Raw genomic sequence first — 27,535 nt, 5'->3', positions numbered from 1 at the left:
CTCATTTCAAATGTCGAGCTTTTAATAAATAATTATCTGACACCCATAGTTTTAATTTGATGTAAAAGGAATAGAAGTCAATTACTGTATATAGTGACTATTAAGTCTAATATATATACCCTAGTAAGCTATAGTACTTTTTCCTTTGGGAAGGTACCATCTGTGCAGTCTGCAATTTTGTTGAAGAAAGATGTTGAATCTATTTAATATTTCTTGAAAAGTAATTGATTTCTGTGCATTTTTTTTCACACTGCATCAAATTAAGGTTGATTACTTCGATTAAGCATCATGAGGTGGAGCGTGAGGGGTGGTTCCCTATTTTTTATTTATTTATTTTTGTTGTTGCTGGGAGTTGGAACCCTATTAGTTAGGTTGCTTAATATTTACGCTAAGTACTCTTTAAAATACCAGAATAGGGAGGATGGTGTAGGTCTAAGTTTATTAGATTGATCAGTATTGCTGAACTATGAAATGTTTTTTTTGTATACAGGTATAACAGAATAGCTTTAGTGTAGTTGTTGTTTTAAACTTGAGTATGAACTTATACAAAATGCAGCAAGATATTTTAAAAAACAGTTTTGTTGATTAAAAAACACTATATCGGATTCATATCGGTATCGGCAGATATCCAAATTTATGATATTGGTATCGGTATCGGACATAAAAAAGTGGTATCGTGCCATCTCTAGTCTCTAGCAGCAAGGAGTAGGCAAGAGAAGCCATGTTCAGAAGAACAGTTCATTTTCTACAGTGTTCCATTCATGTTCAGAAGAAGGTTATAGAACTGTTAATACAGACATTTCAATCTAAATACAGCAGATATAGAAGACTGAAAGATACACACAAGTTCACTGACTAAAAACATCTTATTATTATTTTATTTATGTATTACAGATTGATTTATTTTCTTATTAATTCTTAATTTGTTTATTTATTTTTCATATTTTGTGTTAAAAAATAAAAATAAAGAGATTTGAGAAGATTGGAATTTTTTAACCATGCCTTTCTTGTAGAAAACCTAATGCGGCCCAGCCTCACCCAGACTCTGCCTGCAGCGGCCCCCAGCTAAATTGAGTTTGAGACCCCTGTCCTACACCATAAATCAGTAAGAGAGGGTACGACCTCTCTCATGGCCCCAAGTGGTGTGTGCATGCCAGAGCACTCTGGAAGGCACACAGAGTCTTTACACACTACTAAGGATCAATCCTCTATCATTATGCAATCGATTATACAACTCTAAGCATATATGAGTAAATATTTCTAAGCATAAATGACAATCAACAATATAAACCTTACAGCTGGTTTTAATAACAGAATTTATTTGTTTCTCAAATGAGAAAGAGCTATCGAGAAACACTCCTAAATCTTTAGTTCTGAACTTTTCCAGTGGGCCAAGGTCAACATTATTAGATAATGCTAATTCTTTTCCCTTACATTATAACAATGTGAGGAGTTAATGCTAAGTATACTGCCATTAGCGGCTAATTCTAATTAGGGGTGAATAATTATTAGTAGCTAATGCTAATATCGTTTTCTCTTCCTTTTTAACAATGTGAACAGCTAGTGCTAGGTAGGCTGATGCTAGCAGCTAATGCTAATTTGACGTGAATTAGCATTATATTAGTGAGGAGTTAATGCTAAGTAGGCTGCCATTAGTGGCTAATGCTAATTTTAGATGAAAAAGCATTAGCAGCTAATGCTCATATTGTTTTCCTTTGCTTTGTAAGAATGACAGCAGCTAGTGATACGAAGTCTACCATTATTAACTATTGTTAATTTGATGTAAATTAGCATTATCCGATAATGGTAACCCTTTTCCCCTGCATTATAACGATGTCAGGAGTTAATGCTAACTAGGCTGCCATTAGGGGCTAACTCTAATTAGGTGAATAATTATTAGCAGCTAATGCTATTATTGTTTTCCCTTTTAACAATGTGAGCAGCTAATGCTAATTTGATGTGAATTAGCATTATATTAGTGAGCAGTTAATGCTAAGTAGGCTGCCATTATTAACTAATGCTACTTTGACGTGAATTAGCATTATGTGCTAATACTAATACTGTTTTCCCTTACTTTTTAACAATGTGAGCAGCTAATTCTAAGTACGCTCTTGTAAATAGGTAATTCTAATTTAGTGTGAATTAGCATTATTCAATAATGCTAACACTGTTTTCTCTTACTTATTAAAAATGATAGTAGCTAATACTAATACTCTTTCCCGTTGGGTAACAACGATGTGAGGAGTTAATGCTAAGTAGGCTGCTTTTAGAGGCTTATTCTAATTAGGGCTGAATAACTATTAGTAGCTAATGCTAATATTGTTTTCTCTTTCCTTATAACAATATGAGCAGCTAATGCTAATTTGATATGAATTAGCATTATATTAGTGAGGAGTTAATGCTAAGTAGGCTACCATTAGCAGCTAAAGCTAATTTGAGGTGAATAAGCATTAGTAGCTTATGCTAATACCCTTTTCTCTTGTTTTATAATGATGTGAGACGTTAATGCTAAATAGGCTTCCATGAGTGACTCCTTTCCCTTGCATTATAAAGATGTGAAGAGTTTATGCTAAGTAAGCTGCCATTAGCAGCTAATGCTAATACTGTTTTCCCTTTCTTTATACAACTTGAGCAGCTATTGCTAAGTAGGCCACTTTTCTCTGCTAAAGATTTCTGTGACCATGATAGAAACTCTGATAAGCTAATGCTGCTAAGCTAATGCTGTTTATGGGCCCTGTTAGAATCAATATTTCATTCTCATTCTGTTGTTTGAGAACAATAACAGAAAAATGTGCACTTCAGAACAAATTTATTGTGAATTCAGCTGTGAATGTACAGTTTGTCATTATTTAAGCTTCCATTTCCAAATGTTAGCTGACACTTTATTAGGTACACTGGTATCTATATCAGGTACACCTGTGACCTAAATGTTCCTGCAAACAGACTCCTTGGAGACCCCTACATAAATATCCATGAACTATCCAGCTAGACTAGTGTGTCTGTCCCTGAAAATATTCCTGCATGTGTGATTGTTCATGTGTCATCTGCAGGAAACAAACAGGAAGTGAGTGAAAGACACGGGAAATGTTTCCAGCTCTTCCTCCTCTATCAGATTTTCTCTCCATACCTGAGAGTGTCCAGTCTCCAGCCTGGATCCTTCAGTCCAGCCGACAGCAGCTTCATTCCTGAGGGACCTGGATGATTGTAGCTCAGGTCCAGCTCTCTCAGATGGGAGGGGTTGGAGGTCAGAGCGGAGGCCAGAGAAGTACAGCCTTCCTCTGTGATCAGACAGCCTGACAGACTGCAGACACACAAAACAACAATCTATCTGTCAACAGTTGTTTTCTCTTTGTCACAATAACATCTATCCATTTACATCCATTCAATGTAACTTTATTTATAAGTGACAATACCCAACAGACAACAACAGTCATCTGAAGCTGTTTAACAGTGTAAGGTAACCGCCACCAGTGTGAGCAGCACTTGGTGATGGTGGGAAGAAGATCTCCCTTTGACACAAAGATCCTCCCAGTGAAAACAGGCTCCAGGAGGAGCATCTACCATGACTGGTTGCAGGGTGAGGGGAAAGAGAAGAGATGAGCTCAGAGAGACAAGAACAAAACAGAGAGACAAAAGTTAAGGACATGCAGTAGTGACATATAAAAGCATCAGGAGTGAAAAGAGGGGAGAAGAAAGCAGAGCATCATGGGAAGTCCACCAACAGCCTGAGCCTATAGCAGCATAACTAAGGGATGGTTCAGGGTCACCTGATCCAGCTCGAACTATAAGCTTTATTAAAAAGGAAAGTTTGAAGCTGATCTTCAAAGTAGAGAGGGCGTCTGTCTCCTGAACTCAAACTGGGAGCTGCTGCCACACCCAGTCCAACATAGCCAGGCTTTCTTTGCTGCTTTGACAAAACCTCAAATCCCAGTCAGAGACGATGAGCATCATCACAGTGATGATCATTTCTCTGTAACCCAGGCTTTCTGCTTCAGGATCTGTGCACGCTCACAGAACAAGGAGACCTTTAAACATCATTTCACTAAATGGATGGACTGAGCTCAGCCTACAGATGAACTGGTGCCAGAGATCATAAAGAACATCAAACAGTCAAATTCAACACTTTAATGGAAATATGAGATTAATGCTGCAGACAATCATGAACCTGCTGAATTCATGAACATCAAGAATGCAGCGAGTGGTAAAATAAAGATTTGACCTCAGTGTGCTCAGTGTTCCTGTCTATTCCTAACATATTCCTAACATGATAGCTGCACTTTAGAGCTCTAAAACTGGAACTGACACATGTTTAAACTCTACATGTTACTCAGTACATTCAGTTCTGACACTCGCCCACAGTCCAACAAAGGAAACATGGAGATCACATCAGTTTGTCACCAAAGTCTAATTATTAGGGCAACTTAACCTGTTATTATCTCGTTAACTCATTAACTGATTAACGTCAGCAATTATTTTAATCACAGTTTTTAAAATCATGATTATTGTGAAAGTGCTCACTGGCTCTGAATATAAAAGCCATGGGTCACAGGAGGGATGTTGATCAGTGCTGGCTTGAAATGGGCGTCATTATGCGTCTCAGCCAATGGGAGCATTGAGGGTGGGCCTAATACTACTGCAGCGCTCACATGACCCAGGACAGAAAGAAAGGGGCGGGGACAGAAACATGGAGACAGGTACAGATCTTTGACATGTTCATTTTAAACTGTTCCAGGAGGCAGTGTTGATACAACTAAAGTTATCTGTTGTTGAAGAAGTCGGTCTGAGGAACGTTCTTAGGATCAACAAATGACGGCATGTATGAGCCTCAAGACGCAGCATCACAAGAAGAACACATGAGCTGTAGAAAAAGGAGAGGCTATGAAAGCCACGGCGTTACAACATGAACATGCTTGATCAGAGTGTGATTGTGAACAGGAGGAAGACTCAGCTGAGAACAGTGTGGTGGATACAGAGCAGAGCCCACCATCAGTACAGAGGCCTGTCCATTAGAGTGCTGCTCCAACATGCAGCACATGTACTTGGCCACAGCTGCAACATCTGTACCTGTGAAAGCTTCTTCTCTGTTGCTGCTCATATTGTGCAGAAGAAGAGAGTTTCTTTATCATCAGAAAATGTCAATGAGCTTGTGAGTCTTAGCAGCTGGCTCGGTGCAGAGGAGGAAGAACATGTCAGTCAGAGGAAGATAAATGCAGTTCATGTTGTCAACTCAACCTGGACTGTTGAAAGAGTTTTTCTTTGTCTGGTTTCTGACTGAGATTCTCCAAAGGAAATCCAGCACAAACACACACTTCACACACTCAAAGTCCTGCACAGTAAATGAGCTGATGAGCGTTTGTGCTGCTGCCTGATAACAGAACAATAGTTCTGCTGCTTCCTGTTCTGCAAACACACATTTATAAATGTTCACTTGCTGTTGATCAAAGGTATGTTGGTGGCTCTGGACGCTGAGGGAACTTTGTAAAAAACTAGATCAAATGTTAACGTCCTGGCAGAGGCAAAGAACTTTGATTTGATATTTGATTAGATTCATGTTTCAGCTCAGACTGACAGAAATATTTGAACTGCTGCTGTGTTAAAGGGAACACTGCTGTTAGAAAGCACCTGATCTGTTTCTGCACACTGAATGTTGCACTTCTCATACTGCAGGACTATTAAAATAAGTACACAATGCACTACTGATGAGCAAACCATGTGGCCAAACACTTTAAGAGACAGACTGGGATCATACCATTATGTGAAAGAGGACATGTCCCATAGACAGCAAGGGTAGTGGTAGAGACCAGTACACAGAGAAATGGGAGCTGTACTGAAATGCAAGCGTGTCAGGAAAGAGTGAAAAGGCAAAATGAGCAGCATCTGGCTGCATTTCAGTGATATTGGAGACCACAAAGCTGAGTGCAACATTTATACAGGAGATATACAGGAGACGCTGAGAGCAGAACTGATAAAATTAGGAGCTGGCTAAAGTGAGACCCATTTTTATTTCCACCCATTTTCCATTGTGGAGGACAAAAGGTTTCAAACTGGTCCAGGTCTTAAACCTCACGTGTTCTTCCTAATAGCAGTAAATGGATAGAAATAAGGCTTTTATGAAAACACTGAATAAAACTTTCTGCCTTTAAAAAGACTAAATGTACAGTTCAGTATTGAATACTACATAAAACAAACTATATATAAAGTGTGTCTGAATGGCAGAGATGCAGAAATATGTGCATGTAGCACAGAGCCACGGCTCAGTGTCTGAATGAGTCTCACAGACCTGAATGTGCTGTTGAAGCCATTTATAATTATAACGTAATTCTTTACTCGTTTGATCTGCTCCTTACCACAAGCCACCAGACGTAGAAGGTTTTGGACTTTTAACTATATTTTCTGAAGTTTTACAACTTTTCTTACTGTTAAAAACCTCGTTATGGCCATTCATGCTGTACAAAGTAATTAGACATGTGTGGTATCTACAGAAACGTCAGAATCTCAGCTAAAAGTTCACAAAACCATCTCAACAACCACCAAACAGCTGAAACAGCAGGTGAACAGATCACACAAAAAAGATGTAAACACAAATCCCCCTGATCATCTGTTTTTTAAACATGAAGTGTAGTTTTGGACGTTCATTTACTGCTGGTTCAGTGAATTTTGGTTGGACAGTGATGAAACCTGCAGCCTCAGAATCTGTGAGAAGTCTGCTTTCAGCACGCAACAGCATTGTTGTGTTGTGTGCTGTGGATTCACCTCTGCAAACTCATCACTGTTTCACCATCATGTTTCTACTTAGACAATAACAAAGGAAGCAGTTCCCAGGAACTACTTCCTGTCTTGTTAACATAAGAGTACGTTGCCCTTCAAAACACCTCCACTTCTCCTCTTATTAGAGGGCTGCCTTATTATTAATCTGCTAATTCTGTCAGTTGATGAAAGAAAAATGCTTGATCTCACCTGAGAGTTTCCAGTGTACAGCGTGGACTCTTCAGTCCTTCAGACAGAAGCTTCACGCCTGAATCCTTCAGGTTAATGTTACTCAGGTCCAGCTGTCTCAGATTAGAGGTCTGAGAGCTGAGACCTGAGGCCAGAGCTTCACAGCTTCTCTCTGACAGGTCACAGTGACTCAGTCTGAAAAATAACAGATAAACAATTACAAAAATAAAACACTTCTGTTGAAGCGTAATGAGATACTATTATATTTAGCAATATTTCATCTTGTTTTGTCAGGAAACTGAGCACTGATGCAGAGCAACATGTGGAGAGAATCAGAGGAGAAGAAGTGAAGAGAGAACAGCAGTAAAACAACACTGAATTGTTCAGTGTGCTTTTGATATCAACAGAATGTGTCAAATTTCTTTATTTTGTATTTGTTTTAGTAGAATTGATGATTATCACTTAGATAACAACCACAGGCCAGGTCTAAATTGCACTTTGGTGACAGTTACACCCAGAAATATTTCAGAAACGTGGACAATTTGTGCTCCATTGTATTCAGTATTGAACAAACTGAGTACCGATGACCACTTAATATTTTTGATATTTTATTTGAGTTGTTCCACCTGATCTGTGTTAACTAGAATAAACATTTAAAAACTAAAGCTATGATCACATATGTACTTACAGAGCTTTGTTGGAGGCTTTGACCACTGGCAGCAGCCTCAGAAGAGCCTTTTTAAAGGCTCATGTTCTCACTTAGATCACTTTATAGCTGTACATCTCAAATTTCTGTAAAGTTATTTATTTCATATTCTGTATAGTTTTTCATATTTATATCCTGTTCATAGCCTGTACATAGCTTGTACTCACTACAGCCTGTACATACTTAGTTATAGAATATTCACAACATACTTCATACCGTGTACATTATAACATACCATAATAGACCCATTTCTGTAATATACTTACATATCTATACTATTGCTAATATATATTGTAATATATCTATATCACTAAAGCACTTCTGGATGGATGCAAACTGCATTTCGTTGCCCTGTACCTGTGCATGTGCAATGACAATAAAGTTGAATTCTATTCTAATTCTATTCTATTTATTTCTACTTACATTTCATTCTGGGAAAAATGGGGATTACTTTGAAAACAGGAACTATTTTCCCCCAAAATCAGCCCTGGATTAGTAAATCACTCCAACATGTTCTCAGGCAGAAGAAGCTGTCTTGTTATGAGGGAGAGAAGAAAAGCAGCTAAAATCAGGTGTAAAAGTAAAGCAGAGGATGAGCTGAATAAAGGACACTCAAGGCTGGCTTGGAAAGGAATGAAGTCCATGGTGGGGATGCAGAACAAGGAGCAAAGATGAATGTGATGCTGAATCAGCAGAAGACTTGGACTCATTGGATTCCAGCTTTTTTTTTTATTAACATTTTAGAATCACTATACAATACCATCAACTTCAGCTATCTTTCAGTACATATATTTTTTTCTTTTTTTCTATATTTAAACAACTAAAATATCCATACAATAAGAATGAAAGAAGAAGAAGAAAAGAAAAAGAAGCAAAACAGGAAACAACATAAATAAAAAATACATAAGGAAAAAGAAAAAGGAAAGAAAAATAAATAAATAAATATAGGGAGTGTGTTTTTGTTTCCATTAATGTAACTAATTTTTCCTCTAGTCTTCTAGTAGTTAACAAAGTCAAAATCTAATGCAAAAGCAAAAACTAATTAGTCTGCCTTCCTCCATTACCATACATAAAGCTGTTAATCCTTTATATGTCCAATCTTTGAATCTGGTGTCCAATTTATTTGGAGCAAAATGTGTGTCATATGCACACCACTTAAGAACTGCTATATCCTCTTCTAGTTTATATTCTTTTATTACTGTTTCCCAAATTTTAAAAGTCAACTTGATCCATGGATTTTCAATAGTTTTTATTAAATTTTGCAAGCTTCTGTCTGCTATAATAGCTTGTATGGGGATGGAGGTCAGACTCTCCTCAATAACTTTCCATTGAGCGTCATATGAAGGATTACATCAGCATATCATAGGCCTTAATTGTGCTGCCCAATAATATTCCCTAAGAGAAGGTAAGCCCCACCCCCTTTTCCTTTGTTAAGTTGTAGGGTTTTAAATCTAATTCGGGGCCTTTTTCCTTGCCATATGTATCTTGACAAAATTTTATCCCATTCATTAAACTGTTTCTGGTTAATTTCTATTGGTAATGTTTGAAATAAATATAATAATTTAGGAAGAATATTAATTTTAATTGAGTCTATTCTCGAATATAAACTTAAATATGGAATTAGATTCCATCTCGCTATATGTTCCTTAATTTTTTTTTGTATTGGTAAATAATTTCGTTCTAATAGTTCTGTAAGATCCTTAGGTATTATGACTCCTAGATATTTAAAGTACTCTGTTTGCCATGCTAATTGATACTTATTTTTAATTTCTTCTGATGGAATATAGTTGTACTTAAGCAATTGTGTTTCACTCATATTAACCCTATATCCAGATAGTCGACCAAAGTATTCAAATGATTGCATTAATTTAGGTAAAGAGTTTGATGGTTGACCCAAAAATATTAAAATATTATCTGCATAGCAGGCTAATTTATGCTCCTTTTCATGGATATTAATACCTTCTACTTCTTTATTTTGTCTTATATATTGAGCCAATGGTTCCAGATATAACGCAAATAATAATGGTGAGCACGCACAGCCCTGCCTTGTTCCTCTTTGCAGCTTAATACTATTTGATAGGTAGCCATTAATTTTAATCCTTGCCGTAGGGTTATCATAAAGTGCCTGTATTGTCTTAATTATATATTCGTGAAAGCCAAATGTATGCAAGACTCGGTAAAGAAAGTTCCAATTAACTGAATCGAATGATTTTTCTGCATCGATACTGATTACCATTGCTTCTATTTTATTCTTTTGAATATGATTAATAATTTGTAATGTCCGTCGTACATTATCTTGTATTTGGCGCTCTCGAATAAAACCTGTTTGATCATTATGAATTAGATTAGGTAAGAACTTTTCTAATCGTCGAGCCATGATAGATGTAAACAGCTTGTAATCTGTATTAAGAACAGATATTGGTCTATATGACGCACATTCTAATTTATCCTTGTTTTCTTTTGGGATGGCAGAGATAATTGCTTCTTTCCAGCTAGAAGGTACTTGAGCCTTCTTTAGGATCCAATTCATTGTTAGAAGCATCACTGGTATTAATTCTTCTTTTAGCTCCTTGTACCATTCTGCCGTATATCCATCTGATCCTGGAGATTTATTTATTTTAACTTTACTTATTGCTATTCTTAGTTCCTTTTCTGTTATATCTTCAATCAAAGTTTTATTCTGTTCTTCATTCAGTACTGGTAAATCAAGAGAATCTAAAAAACTGTTAATTTCAACTATACTACTCTCTGTGTTATTAGCATACAGAGTCTTATAAAATGTTTCAAATGCACTCTGAACTTCTATTGGTTTATTTTTTATTAGTTTTGTCACTGGATGTTTAATTTTGTGAACTGTATTATCTGCTATTTTCTTTTTTAGTTTCCAGGCTAATACATTCTTTGCTTTTGATCCTCCCTCATAATACCTTTGTTTAAGAAACATTAATTTTTTTTAAATTTCATATGTGGTCAAATCATTTATTTCATTTCTTGTTTTCCTAATTTCCTCCAATATATCCTGAGATGTTTTTCTTTCATGCCTTTTCTCTAATTCTTATTTTGTAGCTCTTCTAATTTCTTATTTCTCATCTTTTTCTTATAAGAGGATATTGCTATAATTTTCCCTCTCAGGACAGCTTTTAAGGCATCCCACAGTATAGGACGAGACACCTCACCATTGTCATTAGTTTCCATATAGAAGTGAATCTCTTTCTTAATTTGTCCTTTAAAGTGAGGATCATTCAGTAAGCTTGAATTTAATTTCCAATTATTGAGTTTTGGTTGCACGTTTAAATCAACAGACAGGTATACTGGTGCATGATCGCTTAACTCTATTGCTCCAATTGCACAAGTGCTTATTTTATCTTTATTTTTCCCAAAAGTTATGAAATAATCTATTTGTTCTGTCCTCACTAAGCGTTGTCCTCGTGAACGTAGACTCAGCTATACAGACAGCTAAACACTCTCCTAATCAAAATCCAGGGAACAGGCCAATGTGTTGAGTTGGATGATTTAATAAGGAAAAAGTGTGAAACTGTTGACAAAACCAGAAATAAACCAATAAAAATGTTGCATCAACATACAGTATAACAAACACATATTCAAAAATATGAACGCAATATTTATCTGCTTAGTGAGTGCCCGAATAAAACATCAAATGAAATCACACTCATGATCAAAACGTTAAAGAAACCACATGGCAAGTGAGCTAGCTTAACCTTACTAGCTTAGGTTATATACATATTCAAATTAAATTCTAACTACAAACTATATCACGCCTTCACAACAAATAATAATGCACACAAGTTGTCTCAGTGATAACAAACAATATTACTCACAGATGATGCCGTTTATCAACTTGTGAAGGCATGGATGGCAACAGATTAACGGAGGTGAAACTGCCTCTGGCTAGATCTTACAGAGTAAAAAAATTACACAAAAACAACCACAAGAGGGCAAACTGCTGCAGAACAGAAAATGCCTAATGCCAGCACACTATTCTTGTGTATAACGAGTGCGGTGAGGAAAAATAAGTATAATCCCTTTGGTAGGGATGCAAGTCTCTCCATATATCAATTAGTCCCACCTCCTTCATCAATGTATTTATATTCTTAATTAATGTTTTAGTATTCTGTGCTTTTCTATTGGAAATATCTAGCTTTGGTTGTAGATGTATAATTAAATCTCCTCCGCAAATTAGGAAACCTACTGTCTCTGTTACCATCACATCTATAATTTTCTTAAAGAAATAAATATCGCTTCCAGGGGGTGCATATATATTTAACAACGTGACTGGGTTCCCCTCAATGTTTCCCCTTACCAAAATATAACGTCCCTCTTTGTCACTTATCTCAGATATTTTTTCAAAGAGTAATTTGCTTGATAACAGGATAGCCACTCCTCTCCTTCGTCCAGTTTTATAGGAAGAGGAGAAACTGTTGTATAACCCATTCTTTTCAGTTTTTCATGCTCCTTACAGTCTAGATGGGTTTCCTGTAGATACACTATTTGTACTTGTTCTTTCTTCATTTTAGTTAAAATTTTATTACGTTTAATTGGATTCGACAGGCCATTTACATTATATGATATGATTTTTACCTTATCTTTAAGCATACCCTTACTATTTGAATATTATTAATGTAACAACGACATGTACCATCAGACCACTCCCTAAACATACATAAGCAAACATTAATATTAACATTAAAGCTGTATAAAACAACAGCTACACAAATAAGCTTTATTTGGTCAAAGAAAAAAAAAAAAAAGACTTCCAACTGTGTGGTCCCCGATATGACCCTAAGTAAGCCCCGATAAAAGAGGGGGCTTCGAGGGGGGCCTCTCTCACCTCTATGTGAGACAGGGCCTTCCTTAGCCAGCAGGCCAATGTCCATTCTACTAATAGCATAGGTAGCACGTCCGCCTATTTTCAATTTCTGCATTGCCACTTCAGTATATTATTTCGAGATAAGAAGTCTTTACCAGTGTATATGGCTATAGCTTGATTCCAGCTTTGATATCATTGATTTCAATGAAGAGCTTTGTGATTGTAGCAAAGGGCTGGTAGCTCTGAGAGTCCCACTGATGAGGCGTTTGTGAAGGTTCGCAGTCATCTAAAGAGCTTAGAAAAAAAGGCATCTGGACTTCTTTAAGTTTTTTGAAGACGTTTCGCCTTTCACCTCTCATCCAAGAAGCTTCTTTATTTCTAGGGTCAAATGGTGGAGAGTCCCAGATTAGCCTGTGTACAAACAGACTTCAGCCATATGAGAGTGAGTGTGAGTGAATGAAAAATAGGGTCAAATAGGGTCAAAATTCGTACTTGTAACTTGCAGGGGTTTTTTTTTGGCTAAGTCCACACACAAATCTTTTTTACACACACACAAATCTTTTTTACACACACACACAAATCTTTTTTACACATACAAAGTTTTTTTCACGCACACACAAATCTTTTTTACACATACAAATTTTTTTCACGCACACACAAATTCTTTTTACACATACAAATCCTGATTTACAAGTACAAAATATTTATGACCACATTTTGAGCCCATACAAATGTTCTGCAGATGAGTCCATGCGCTCACAACAAAGCTCAGTGTGGACGACGCTGTGCACGCTCCAATGCTGATTGGTTAGAAAGTGGGCGGGAACAGGGAAGAGAGCGACAGCAGTGTTCAGCACAAACACGAAGGATCAAAGAAGAAGAACATGACAAGCTCAGATGGAGGCTGCAGTGGACACTTTTCATTGTTTTAACATTTGCTTTCACTTCAGCTTCACCAACAACAGCACAAGCAGAGCAGCCCACTGACTGCGTGGCCGTGACGGCGCCCCCTGGTGACTGTAAACCACTACAACATGTAGACGGCCGTCTGCTGCTCATTTCTTTGCCACCATCACAGGAGCTCTTTATCCTGTTCTACACTCTCATTGGTTCTTTGTGTGCTTGTTTTTTACAACAGTAGTCATTGTGATTGTTCAAAGAAGACAGTCAGCTGTGACTAAATGTAGCTCCTACAGCAGTGATTGGAATAACTACTGAAGCTAATCCAGTATCAAAGCTCAGGAATCAGCAGCTCCCACCTCGTTTTCTTTGAACAACTATTTTTAGCTGCTGTGTTTTTGTGTTTCTGCGGACCTCAGACATCCTGCTGCTCTGGAGAACTGAAGCTCTAAAGGCTTCAGCCTTTATCTCCAAGAAACAAAGCTGATCATGGAGACCCAGCAGGTCAGCTGATCTGTGGACAGCACCAGCATCTTTAAGTAAGTCTGAGAGGTGAGCAGTCTTTGGAAGCCTTTACTGTCTGATAGTCTCAGAGCAGGATTTGGATCATTATTTGGCTTTTCTTCTATTATTATGTTTAGTTTCTGCTTCACAGATATTCTCTGAGATGTTCTCTGAAATGTTTCCCACTGTTGGACAAACTTTCACAGTTTCTTCATAAAGGAGATCTCCTGTGCAGTCCATCTGTGATAATATGTTAAACACTGAATTATGATTCATATCTGAATGTACTGACTGTTAATTACTGATGAGAACATAATCAGTAAATATAAATATGTTTGAGTTTGGCTTTGATGAATCAGAATAAAAGTAATAAAATAATGATTTTAGAGACAGGCCGAACTCAGGCCAGCTGACAGCCTGTGTACAAACAGACTTCAGCCATATGAGAGTGAGTGTGAGTGAATGAGAGCACACACAGGACACTCTGATCTCTGAATGTGTGTGACGCAGTGAAAAAGAGGATTGTACTGGATATACTGTGACTGACAAACAGAGTTTAAAGAGAAAGGTGTTTGGATTAAAATGGATTATGCTAAAGTGAACGTGCTAATGAAATCTGAACTGACTGAAATATGAAGTGAAGATAATTCAGATGTAAAAGAGAGAAACTGATAATAAGGTGGGGCTGGAGATCAGTGAAGGGCATGTAAACACCTGATTGGTTGAGTAGATATCAGATCGACAGTTTCACAGTTTTCCCTGTGGATTATAACTTTAAGAAGATGTGACATTCATCAAGGAATCCTGCTCTCCGGATTATTTCCATGAACACTGAGCTGGATCACATCTACAGTGCTGGAAGTGCCCGTCTCACCACCAACCTCTCTGTGCACATTCACTTTTCAACCCTTTGTGAGACACTAAAGGTGTAAATCTGAGTATTTATCTATGTCAGTGCGAACACCTCTAATAGGTTGGTTTAGTCTTTCCAAGTCATATCTTCCCTTAGATCTGCGGTCCAGGCTCCTAAAATCATCCTAGTTTAACAAGCACTACAATCTAGAGGAGAGCTGCACTAACAGGTGTGACTGATGAGATCTGACCTGCAAGGATACTCATGTTTATGTATATCAGGACAAGCAGGGAAGACCTGGACATCAACTCTGTCAGGCTGCCTGAGTCCTCTCACCCACATCAGCTCAGAACTCTGCATTATTTACTGAGTCAGACTCAGAGGATCAGGGATCAGAAGTTCTACAAAGAGTAGAACCAGACTTCCTGTATAGAGGTGTGTGGGCCTACTGATCCACAGTGTCAGCACAACTTTCACATCATATTCATCTCAGCACAACTAAAACATGTGACTGACCTCAGAGTTTCAAATCGACATCGTGGATTCTCCAGAAGAACACACAGCTGCTTCACTCCTGAATCCTGCAGGTTGTTGCAGTCTACACTCAGGTCCAGCACTCTGGGATACGAGGGGTTGGACTTCAGCGCTGCTGCCAGATAATCACAGCTGATCTCTGACAAATCACAGTCCTTCAATCTGAATAAAAAATTGAAAGATGTAAGTTTATTAGACAAAGTGTGAGCTTGAAATCATTCAGTGTTTCATCATCTGTTCAGAGCTGAAGAAGGTTCAGAATGTAGAAGTTTAGAAAATGGAAACTCCAAACAGCTGAAGCCAACAGGAAGCAGCTTCAAACAAACAAGAGAAAAAAATGAATTTTTCAAATTGAAGTCGTACATTTATCATAAAGTTGTCAAGTTTTGCCGTGTGAAATAACAAAACTGAACAGGAATCCTCAGAGTTGAACCCTCTGCACAGAGGTTCAGGTTTCTCTTCAGGTCCCAAAGTGCAGAACAACAAGGTTTCAAACAGCTTCGTTCCAGCAGCATCAGCCACAGAAATGCAGAGATAATTCTTTGGATCTCTTGGTTGTGTTGTATGATGCTGTGTTTGCATATCTGGTGTCTGTGTTGCTTTGTGAGGACGGATCATTTACTGCAGCTCCAGATAAACAGAGCTGGACCTGAACCTGGTAGCTTCACTTAGAAGACACTTGTGACGGGAACGTCAGGTCAAAAAAGTGCCCCTCCGACAGCCAAACCCATCTGTTCTCTGATTGGATAGTTACATTTGTGATTGACATGACATTGACCAATCAGATGAAAGGAAGAAAAATAGGGTCAAAATTCGTACCTGTAACTTGCAGGGTTTTTTTTTGGCTAAGTCCACACACAAATCTTTTTTACACACACACACAAATTTTTTTCACGCACACACAAATCTTTTTACACATACAAATTTTTTTCACGCACACACAAATTCTTTTTACACATACAAATCTTTTTTACACACACACAAATTCTTTTTACACATACAAATCCTGATTTACAAGTACAAAATCTTTATGACCACATTTTGAGCCCATACAAATGTTCTGCAGACGAGTCCATGCGCTCACAACAAAGCTCAGTGTGGACGACGCTGTGCACGCTCCAATGCTGATTGGTTAGAAAGTGGGCGGGAACAGGGAAGAGAGCGACAGCAGTGTTCAGCACAAACACGAAGGACCAAAGAAGAAGAACATGACAAGCTCAGATGGAGGCTGCAGTGGACACTTTTCATTGTTTTAACATTCGCTTTCACTTCAGCTTCACCAACAACAGCACAAGCAGAGCAGCCCACTGACTGCGTGGCCGTGACGGCGCCCCCTGGTGACTGTAAACCACTACAACATGTAGACGGCCGTCTGCTGCTCATTTCTTTGCCACCATCACAGGAGCTCTTTATCATGTTCTACACTCTCATTGGTTCTTTGTGTGCTTGTTTTTTAGAACAGTAGTCATTGTGATTGTTCAAAGAAGACAGTCAGCTGTGACTAAATGTAGCTCCTACAGCAGTGATTGGAATAACTACTGAAGCTAATCCAGTATCAAAGCTCAGGAATCAGCAGCTCCCACCTCGTTTTCTTTGAACAATTATTTTTAGCTGCTGTGTTTTTGTGTTTCTGCGGACCTCAGACATCCTGCTGCTCTGGAGAACTGAAGCTCTAAAGGCTTCAGCCTTTATCTCCAAGAAACAAAGCTGATCATGGAGACCCAGCAGGTCAGCTGATCTGTGGACAGCACCAGCATCTTTAAGTAAGTCTGAGAGGTGAGCAGTCTTTGGAAGCCTTTACTGTCTGATAGTCTCAGAGCAGGATTTGGATCATTATTTGGCTTTTCTTCTATTATTATGTTTAGTTTCTGCTTCACAGATATTCTCTGAGATGTTCTCTGAAATGTTTCCCACTGTTGGACAAACTTTCACAGTTTCTTCATAAAGGAGATCTCCTGTGCAGTCCATCTGTGATAATATGTTAAACACTGAATTATGATTCATATCTGAATGTACTGACTGTTAATTACTGATGAGAACATAATCAGTAAATATAAATATGTTTGAGTTTGGCTTTGATGAATCAGAATAAAAGTAATAAAATAATGATTTTAGAGACAGGCCTAACTCAGGCCAGCTGACAGCCTGTGTACAAACAGACTTCAGCCATATGAGAGTGAGTGTGAGTGAATGAGAGCACACACAGGACACTCTGATCTCTGAATGTGTGTGACGCAGTGAAAAAGAGGATTGTACTGGATATACTGTGACTGACAAACAGAGTTTAAAGAGAAAGGTGTTTGGATTAAAATGGATTATGCTAAAGTGAACGTGCTAATGAAATCTGAACTGACTGAAATGTGAAGTGAAGATAATTCAGATGTAAAAGAGAGAGAAACTGATAATAAGGTGGGGCTGGAGATCAGTGAAGGGCATGTAAACACCTGATTGGTTGAGTAGATATCAGATCGACAGTTTCACAGTCTTCCCTGTGGATTATAACTTTAAGAAAATGTGACATTCATCAAGGAATCCTGCTCTCCGGATTATTTCCATGAACACTGAGCTGGATCACATCTACAGTGCTGGAAGTGCCCGTCTCACCACCAACCTCTCTGTGCACATTCACTTTTCAACCCTTTGTGAGACACTAAAGGTGTAAATCTGAGTATTTATCTATGTTAGTGCGAACACTTCTAATAGGTTGGTTTAGTCTTTCCAAGTCATATCTTCCCTTAGATCTGCGGTCCAGGCTCCTAAAATCATCCTAGTTTTACAAGCACTACAATCTAGAGGAGAGCTGCACTACCAGGTGTGACTGATGAGATCTGACCTGCAAGGATACTCATGTTTATGTATATCAGGACAAGCAGGGAAGACCTGGACATCAACTCTGTCAGGCTGCCTGAGTCCTCTCACCCACATCAGCTCATCAACTCTAAACAGGAACGAGCAGCTCATTTCAAAATAAAAGGTTGGAATTGTAAAGAAAACAAACAGAGCTCATAAACTGAAACTGATTTCATTTTTCAGCTGGAACATTTTAGTTGTTCCTTTTTCAATACATACATACATAATTATATTTACAGTAAGTCTTATCATTCCCCTTTTCCCTGCCAGTCACCGCCAATGTTCCCTCTAATGTTTCATGTGTCTGAGCGAACACACAAACTCCCTGAGCGTCCCTTGGACCTCTGTGAGCAACAGCAGACGTGTGCACTGTGGTCACGCCAGCATCTTATCCATCCAAGTTACATGGTTTATTAAAGTAATCAAATTACAGCATTTACATTTATGTTAGGCTACTTTTAATTAACTGCTTTAGCCCACTTACAATGAAAATTAAAAACAACCTTGTTCATGACCTGTAGCATGTTAACACTATTGGAAGTAAAAATAACTTGAACTCCAATTTTGAAAACACAACTTTATTTTTTCTATTTTTATAAAGCTCTGACTTGTATTATGAGTCTGTGGTCTGGGAGAGAGTCTGTAACTCTGTCTGCAACATACAGGATATAATGACCAATGTTGAGCAATTAATTATATAGTTACTTCTTCAAAAAAGTAACTGAGTTTTGCAAACAACAGAGTTTGTTGCAATAAATACTGAATACTATCGTTGTTATAAACAACAATACTATTCAGGAAGAAAACCAAACATTGCAGATATTTTATCATAACTCTGGTTTTACGTGGCCGATCAACACAATTTAAAAACTGGTATAAAGTCCACACTTTTTCCCTCAGTTGCTCCGTCTGTCCTGCTCACATCTCCAATGGTTGTATACGTTGTCATTAATGTGGCTTCACCTCATCATCAGCCACTTTGCTTGCTATAACACCGGTGTCGGCACATAAGGACGCTGTCATAGCCTGTCAGCGACGTTGATTATCTGCGTATATACGAATGTGAATCGCGTGATTGGCTGGACTATGGGATAAGGTGGCATCGTTCTAATCCCATATGGGAGCAGCCAGTCACTGACTAACACTGCAGAACAGAATTGTTGAAGATTTAATTTTTATTTCAATTGAGATTTGATTTTTTTTTTTTGTGTGCAACACAGATTTTCTGTGTGCAGAGACGTGCCAGCAGCGCGCAGTTGCACGAGCGCAGCTTAGAGGGAACATTGGGCACCACCACAGTTCACTTCAACAAAACTTTACTTCAGATTTGTTTTCATGTTTTGATCCAGTGATGAGAGCCGTTTCCCCCATGTCCAGTCCTTGTACTAAGCTAGGCTAAACATGTCCAGTGCCTGTCTCTGTGCAGCTTTTAATCTGATGTTAATAAGGTAGAAATGGAGGAAGAAGAAAATGACTTCATCAATCAACATGCAGCTACCAACCCAAATGGTGAGGTGGTGGTTAGTTATTACTGTTGTTTATGATCCCCTACATTATCCTACATTCAAATATATTCTCCAGCTACAATAGTGTTTGTGTTCCTAAAAGGATTTCATGAATGTGTTATTGTTCATGTCACATCTGTATGAAACAAAGAGGAAGTGAGGTTTATCCTTCATGATCACAAACTGTTCCAGCATGTAAACCTGAGATCTGTGTGGAGCAGCTGACCTGTACGATGTGCTCAACACAAACATTATTTACCATCAGTTACTGTGTGACTGAACCACGTGGGTGTATGAAACATCGCTTTCAGTTTTAATAGCACATGGCAACATTCAGACGTGAATCTATACAGTAACACTTTGATTTGTTACAGTGAGGAGACTGTTGAAGGAACGATGAGGGGAAACTGTAACTGCAGCAACAGAAACCAGGAGACAAAGCTGAGGTCTGGGTTCCTCTATGCTACACACAGCCTCCTGCTCCTGGACTTTAGTAAACACATAAATGTCTCCAAGTACACTTACTTCAGAAACTCTATTAAACTCATTACAAGTTTACTTCAGCTTTAAATTACTCACAACATCAGCACACATGAGTAAACAAAGTAACTCACAGCTACTGTTCAAGTTTAGTCATCTTTAATACAAATATACCTCATTATTATGACTCTCACAGCTACCTGCTCATTGAACTGAACAATAATTCTGTTTGACCATTAAAACAAAATATGTGACTGTAAAAAATGTTCAGACAGTAATTAAGAATCTCCTAAGCAATCCAAAGATAAAGAAAAGTTCACCTGCCAATTCTATAAAGCTTGGTTGTTTGTACAATAATATCATTTAATGATATGTTTGGATCCTGACCTGAGAGTTTCCAGTGTACAATGTGGACTCTGCAGTGCAGCAGACAGAAGCTTCACCCCTGAATCCCGCAGGTCATTGTTACTCAGGTCCAGCTCTTTCAGACTAGAGGACTGGGAGTTGAGAACTGAGGACAGAGCATCACAGCTTCTCTCTGAGAGGTTACAGCCACTCAGTCTGGAAGAAAACAAACAAACAAACAATTAAATCAGTCAAATGAAACATTTTTAATGCCAGCATGCAATACAATTATTGGTTAACTAAATAGCTTCATTAAAACACAACTCTTCTTCTATAGCAGCACTTACTCCTTGCAAGCTCCACCTGCTCCACCATCTGAGTCAGAAGACATGAAAACAAACTGTAAATCTAGTAGAAACATGATTGGAAATCTTCTCAGATCCATTTGTACATTTAGAGCCTGATCCTGAAATATAGCAGCACGGACATTCACAGCAGCAAAGGGTTCTTGCTGATCTGAGCTGGCTTGGTACTGGCTTATTGAAGATTAAAGAAAGTGGAATCAGCTGTTCAAACCCCCACAAGGCTGCCCGCTGTGACTGAAACAATGGGACGGGTCGTGACTTCTCAAAATGGGCTCATTGAACGCAGCACGGATAAGATCTTGAAGAAGCTCATGGCGGCCGTGAGTTCACAGACTTTGCTCTTTGAGCGCAAAACCGATAACCTCTCGGAGAAGCTCGTGGCTCTCCAACGGGAGATTGAGAGACGAGTGACGGACTGTTAGATCAGCTGTGAAATTGACATGCAGTTGTTCGCACCAAAGAAAGCCACCATCAGCTCATGCGGGTAACATACCGGCACGAGCTGTGGTCTCAAGGCTGGAGCTGAACAAATCTCACCCTGATAACAGACGGTGTTTAGACTGTTCCTTCCCATCCTAAGCATGCTTATCCCCTCCCGGTGCAGACGGTGGGTCGAGGGGACCAGCGCAAATGCTGCAGGCCCGGGTGCGCTGTCTACACCGGCTGTCTCTCACCTTTTACCCATCCCTGTTGCTTGTCATGTGTTTCTATGGCGCATTAAGAGTTTTCATGTGCTCTGCGCTAAGGTCATTTTTTTTGTCTGTTCTCAAACTGATCTCCCTGTTGAAGCTCAGTCTGGGAGGAGTTCTTTTTTCTCCTCATCTTTCCTGATGTTGTGCATTTTCTGCTGTTCGGTTCCGGGTCGCTGCTCTAGCGGCTGACCGGCCAGCTACCTAGCCTGACCCGTCTCCCCAATGTGATGTTTGTGTATTGTATGTACGGTTGGAAAGCTCAGTATCCTAATTGCCCCTTGAAATTAAATACAGTGTTCTGAATCTGAAAAGATTACAGAAGACGACTCTGTTCAGTAAATATTACGCTCATGCTGTCACGAAATACCAAAGGTAGGTAAAACTCTGGTTGTTGCAGCCATCCAGTATGACATGCTTTGTACTGTCCTGCTGCAGTTTGTGACACCTGGTTGATGAGTTGTGAAGGATGATGAAACAAACGCTTCACTCAATGTTTGTCTTCTAAACTGGATGTAATTTGGGCAGCCGATAGGTTTTCTTAATCTATCCCAGCTGCAAATAGGAACACAACAAATAAATAACTTTACCCACTTGGATCCTTATCATTCAAGATTGTGAAAAGATTCTCTACTCAGAGAATACTGGAGATTTTAGATGAGAGAGATGGAAGATGATGAAGGGGAAGAGTTTTCACAACTTGAGGCCTTTTGTCTTCACTGTACAGGACAAAGAAGACAGGAAGGGAGGGAGAAGTGAGGAGAATAACACACAGGAAATGGTCTTGGGCAGACTCAAACCAGGCCCTGGAGTCACGACTCTAACCTTCAGTACATGGGTCACCTGCTCAGCCAGGTAAGCTACAGCAGTCAGCAGTGTGTGAGTTAATTTGAAGACAATGATGACTATAAGTCAGGTAAAAAAAATACTATCATCAACCAACAAGGGGAAAACAGTGAGCTTGAATGGCCAAGCTTTGACCAAGGGTGGCTCACTCCTCGGTCTTCTTGCCCAAGGAGTGAACCACCCTGCATGGCCATCAATGTGGTGCAACCAAGGCCATCATACAGTACAGGCCATCCAAGCTGATTTTAACTTTTCGTCCCAGATACCACCTTAGAAATCATCTAGATTAGGATATGTTGGCTGTTCTAGATCCAATCACAACAAACAGAGAGCTGTTGTGTGTCCAAGGTGAACAGGAAGAATATATACATGCATAAAGTCAATAAAGTCCGAAGGTTTGCTTTAGACTGTGCTGCAGTTTATCATCAAAGACAAACAGGCACCATGCTGCCAACAAATGGCATCAAGTCTGACTTGAGGTTTTTGTTCTTTTTTTTTTAATCAAGATTAAATTTTATAGCAACCACAGCAGAGATGACCAGGGAAGGTGTGCTTGAGGGGATATAGCTACAACAGCTGGTTTCAGACTGAAGATGAACTGAGGTGCTGCACCCAAGTCTGCAGGTTCAGGGAGGGACAAACATCTGCTGCAACCAGATTGGAGTGAGAGGAGAGAGCAGGCCAACAACAACAAAGAAACAACAAACACACTGTGGAAGACCGAAGCAGAGTTTAATTTAAAGTGGAACTAAGGATGTTTCTCTGGCTGCCAGGATTCACTGAGTAATTCAAATGCTTTCTTTAATGCAGGACCCACCATGCATGTAAAAGCAAGTGTTTCACCAACATTTGTGACTAAAATAGACCTGCAGTAGAAATGTATCTAGGAGCATGCATGTGAATATAAAGTATCACAACATCAGGCACATGCAGCCTAAGTGTTTAAACAAAGACTGATAACATAACAGCAGCAGTGATGATCAGAGTTTATGGTGAATCCAGCGTCTCGAGTTCTGGAGGCATCAAAGAGGTCACAGTTGTATTGGAGAAATCCCAAAACTTTAGGATACAAATTCATACAAAGACAGAAAACCTGGTGAAATAAATTACTGACACAGTTGGATGTTAAAAGTAAAGACATGAGTACAAATGTACTCACAGAGCTTTGTTGGAGGCTTTGACCACTGGCAGCAGCCTCAGAAGAGCCTCCTCTGAAGCAGAGTATTTCTTCAGGTCAAACACATCCAGATCTTCTTCTGATGACAGTAAGATGAAGACCAGAGCTGACCACTGAGCAGGAGACAGTTTGCCTGTGGAGAGACTTCCTGATCTCAGGGACTGTTGGATCTCCTCCACTAGAGAACGATCATTCAGTTCATTCAGACAGTGGAACAGATTGATGCTTTTCTCTGCAGACAGATTCTCACTGAGCTTCTCCTTGATGTACTGAACTGTTTCCTGATTGGTCTGTGAGCTACTTCCTGTCTGTGTCAGCAGACCTCGTAGGAGAGTCTGATTGGTCTGCAGTGAAAGACCCAGGAGGAAGCGGAGGAACAAGTCCAGGTGTCCATTTGGACTCTGTAGGGCCTTGTTCACAGCACTCTGGTGGAGAGATTGTAGGTTTGGTTTGTTAAATAGTTTAGACCATGTAGAGGTTGTTTGTTGTTCTTCCAGCAGATTGAGTCCAGAGTTGATGAAGGTCAGATGGACATGAAGAGCAGCCAGAAACTCCTGAACACTCAGATGGATGAAGCAGAACACCTTGTCCTGGTACAGTCCTCTCTCCTCTTTAAAGATCTGTGTGAACACTCCTGAGTACACTGAGGCTGCTCTGATATCGATGCCACACTCTGTCAGGTCTGATTCATAGAAGATCAGGTTTCCTTTCTGCAGCTGATCAAAAGCCAGTTTTCCCAGAGACTCCATCATCTTCCTGCTCTCTGGACTCCAGTGTGGATCTGTCTCAGCTCCTCCATCATACTTGACCTTCTTCACTTTGGCCTGAACCACCAGGAAGTGGATGTACATCTCAGTCAGGGTATTGGGCAGCTGTCCTCCCTCTCTGGTTTCCAGCACATCCTCCAGAACTGTAGCAGTGATCCAGCAGAAGACTGGGATGTGGCACATGATGTGGAGGCTTCGAGCTTTCTTGATGTGGGAGATGATGCTGCTGGCCTGCTTCTTATCTCTGAATCTCTTCCTGAAGTACTCCTCCTTCTGTGGGTCAGTGAACCCTCTGACCTCTGTCACCATGCCAACACAGTCAGGAGGGATCTGATTGGCTGCTGCAGGTCGTGTGGTTATCCAGAGGCGAGCAGAGGGAAGCAGTTTCCCCCTGATGAGGTTTATCAGCAGCACATCCACTGAGGTGGACTTTCTAGGGTCAGTTAGGATTGTAGTTTTGTGGAAGTCCAGAGGAAGTCGACACTCATCCAGACCATCAAAGATGAACACAACCTGGAAGTCTTCAAAGCTGTAGATTCCTGCTTCTTTGGTTTCAGTAAAGAAGTGATGAACAAGTCCCACCAAGCTGAACTTTTCCTCTTTCAGCACATTCAGCTCTCTGAAAGTGAATGGAAATATGAACTGGATGTCCTGGTTGGCTTTGTCTTCAGCCCAGTCCAGGCTGTATTTCTGTGTTAAGACTGTTTTCCCAATGCCAGCCACTCCCTTTGTCAGCACTGTTCTGATTGGTTCATCTCTTCCAGGTGAGGCTTTAAAGATGTCTTCTTGTCTGATGGTTGTTTCTGGTCTGTCTGGTTTCCTGGATGCTGTTTCAATCTGTCTGACCTCATGTTCATCATTGACCTCTGCAGTCCCTCCCTCTGTGATGTAGAGCTCTGTGTAGATCTGATTCAGGAGGGTTGGGTTTCCTGCTTTAGCGATGCCCTCAAACACACACTGGAACTTCTTCTTCAGGGTGGATTTAAGGTTACGATGACAAACTGCAGCTTGAAGCTCTGAATGAGAAGAAAAATAAACACTCAATTCCAAAAAGAACTAATCTTTAAAACATGTTGCTCCATCTTCCATCTCTGGAAAATGTTCATTTATCCAGCAGCTTAAATCTTTAGATAAATCCTCTTACTGCTCTGCAGACGGTCAGCCAGCTCCTCCTGCTTCATTCTCCTCAGAAAGTCCACTGTGATCTTCACAAATGCCTTTCTGCTGCTGCTCCTCTGACTCTCTAAGCATTCTGGGTAATCTGGACTCAGAACCTTCTGGATCTTCTTCAGCTCGTTCTTCACAAAAGTGATGATGTTGTCCTCCAGCAGCTGGAACAGAATATTTATGAATGAGCCAATCAGACTGAAATCATGGAGCCAAACATCAGATCCATGTTGGACACACTGACGATCCACTGGTCTACAAAGAGCAGCATGGAGATGACTGTGAACAGAACAGATGTAACAGTAGTTGTTGTACATGTACAGACCATAAATATGGAGTCCAGCTGTGTTTGATGCTGCTGGGCAGACTGACCACTGGGACCCTCTGAGCTCTGCTGCTCCACTCTGTGGAGGAACCATGAAGGATTAGATCAACACAGGATAAAGATCCAGGAGTTTCTGCTCAAATAACTTCATCTGAATCAAGCCTGTCAAGTTTTAAACTCTCAGATTCTGAAGATATATTTTCTGTTTTCTATGAACTTTCTTTCATCAGTGATGGAAGTGATGATGCTGCAGAAGCTCAGAGGAAACTTTGAGAAAACTGTGATGAACCATCAACTAATGCTCTCAGCAGGCCAAAGGTCCCTGAATGTAACTGTGCAGTAGATTCATCGAGTGTTTGAAACCTGACCACTTCCATATGTTTTCATTCTAACACAAGAAGTCCTTTTCTCATTGCTTTGATTTGAGTTTTCATTTGAGTTTTCTGAGTCTCGTATTTGGAGTCGAGTCTAATCAATGATCTGACAGAAGAACATTAAAAAGGATTTACCAGTGCTGTCAAAATTAACATGTAGGGTTAGGGGTTCATCTGTTATCATGATTAACATGATAAAAACCTTTAACACGACACATCTGGAGAGCAGAACGACTCAAAATCCCTGAAATGTTTCTATCAACGCACTTCGGGCAGTTTGTCCGAGTAGAGTTACCTTTGCACACGTGCAGATCATCTGTTAGTGACGGCAGCTGAACCAATCAGCTCAATATGGAAGATGACAAACACACACTGACCTCTCGATGGAAAGTTTGAGCATTAAAAAAATAACAAGACGGACCAGCCGACCAACATGAAGGATTCTGCACATCGTGACAGAAGGAATTTTCTTTTCACCGAAGCACTTCCAGCTTAAAATATCACAACGATGCAAAGCACTGATGACACAACTGCCAAGTGGACAAACTGCAGACCTGTTAGTGTTGTTAATAACATAGTTTTGGTTCCTCGTGTCAAAGACTTGAAGAAGAGTGACAGAGAGTGTTAGACTGCTGCAGGATCAGTGCCACCTCCACAGACCTGTGAAGAAAATGATTGTTTGACAGATGGGCTCAGATTCAGGATCAGCTGAGGAGTTTGTGGCTGACAGAATCCTGCAGGTACAGAGCAGAGCCCATCATTAGCATGCAGGACTGTCCCTGGGGGGGTCGGCTCATTCAGGAGGTTAATCAATGTTTACATGTTCAATAAACATGTTAAGTGTGTAAATTTGCCCTTTTCTCTCGAGTCTGTTTGCTCATGAAATGAACTTTGATTCGTTTACATTAAAAATGATGTTTAATGGTGATTAATCCAAATGAATCCACAGTAACCCTGTGATGAGTCTGATTAAACATTTTCATTAACAGCAGTAATATAGATTATATATTATTATATATTAGTGCACACTTAGCTTTTAGTATATATGTTTGTTACAAAGTTGTATTTACAGCAGAGAAGCTGAGTTAAAGACTGAAAACTATTCAAAGTCTCTTTGAATTGAAGCGTTTAACATTCTTTGTGTTTATTCTGCATTGACTTCATTATATGGTGTAAACGTCTGTTACAGGCTTAAATATAAAGTTGGAAAAATGTAACTGCAGCTATTGATCAAGTAATTGTGATTAATCAGGATTAATGACAGAAGATTGTGTCATTAATTAGTCATTTTTAATCTACTGACAGCACTAGTGTTCACTCTGGTGCCTCCAACTGTTTTACGCCCTTTCAACACCTTCGTGGTCAAAAGTGTACACGCACAAAA

The 27,535-nt window shown here is 39.5% G+C and overlaps 1 protein-coding gene across 1 annotated transcript; it reads right to left on the bottom strand.

Annotated features, from left to right (window-relative positions):
- Positions 1 to 1,243: 1,243 nt before the first annotated feature.
- Positions 1,244 to 25,293, bottom strand: LOC143415996 (NACHT, LRR and PYD domains-containing protein 3-like). The gene is made up of 5 exons (XM_076881358.1): positions 23,501 to 25,293; positions 20,484 to 20,657; positions 15,244 to 15,423; positions 6,958 to 7,131; positions 1,244 to 3,301 (listed from the first exon to the last, which is right to left on the bottom strand). The coding sequence occupies exons 1-5, from the start codon at positions 24,592 to 24,594 to the stop codon at positions 3,109 to 3,111; spliced, it is 1,815 nt and encodes a 604-aa protein (XP_076737473.1). The 5' UTR covers positions 24,595 to 25,293; the 3' UTR covers positions 1,244 to 3,108.
- Positions 25,294 to 27,535: the final 2,242 nt, after the last annotated feature.

This window comes from Maylandia zebra, unplaced genomic scaffold, assembly GCF_041146795.1.
Source record: "Maylandia zebra isolate NMK-2024a unplaced genomic scaffold, Mzebra_GT3a scaffold11, whole genome shotgun sequence".
NCBI lineage: Eukaryota > Metazoa > Chordata > Actinopteri > Cichliformes > Cichlidae > Maylandia > Maylandia zebra.
This window is presented reverse-complemented; position numbering and strand designations above follow the sequence as displayed.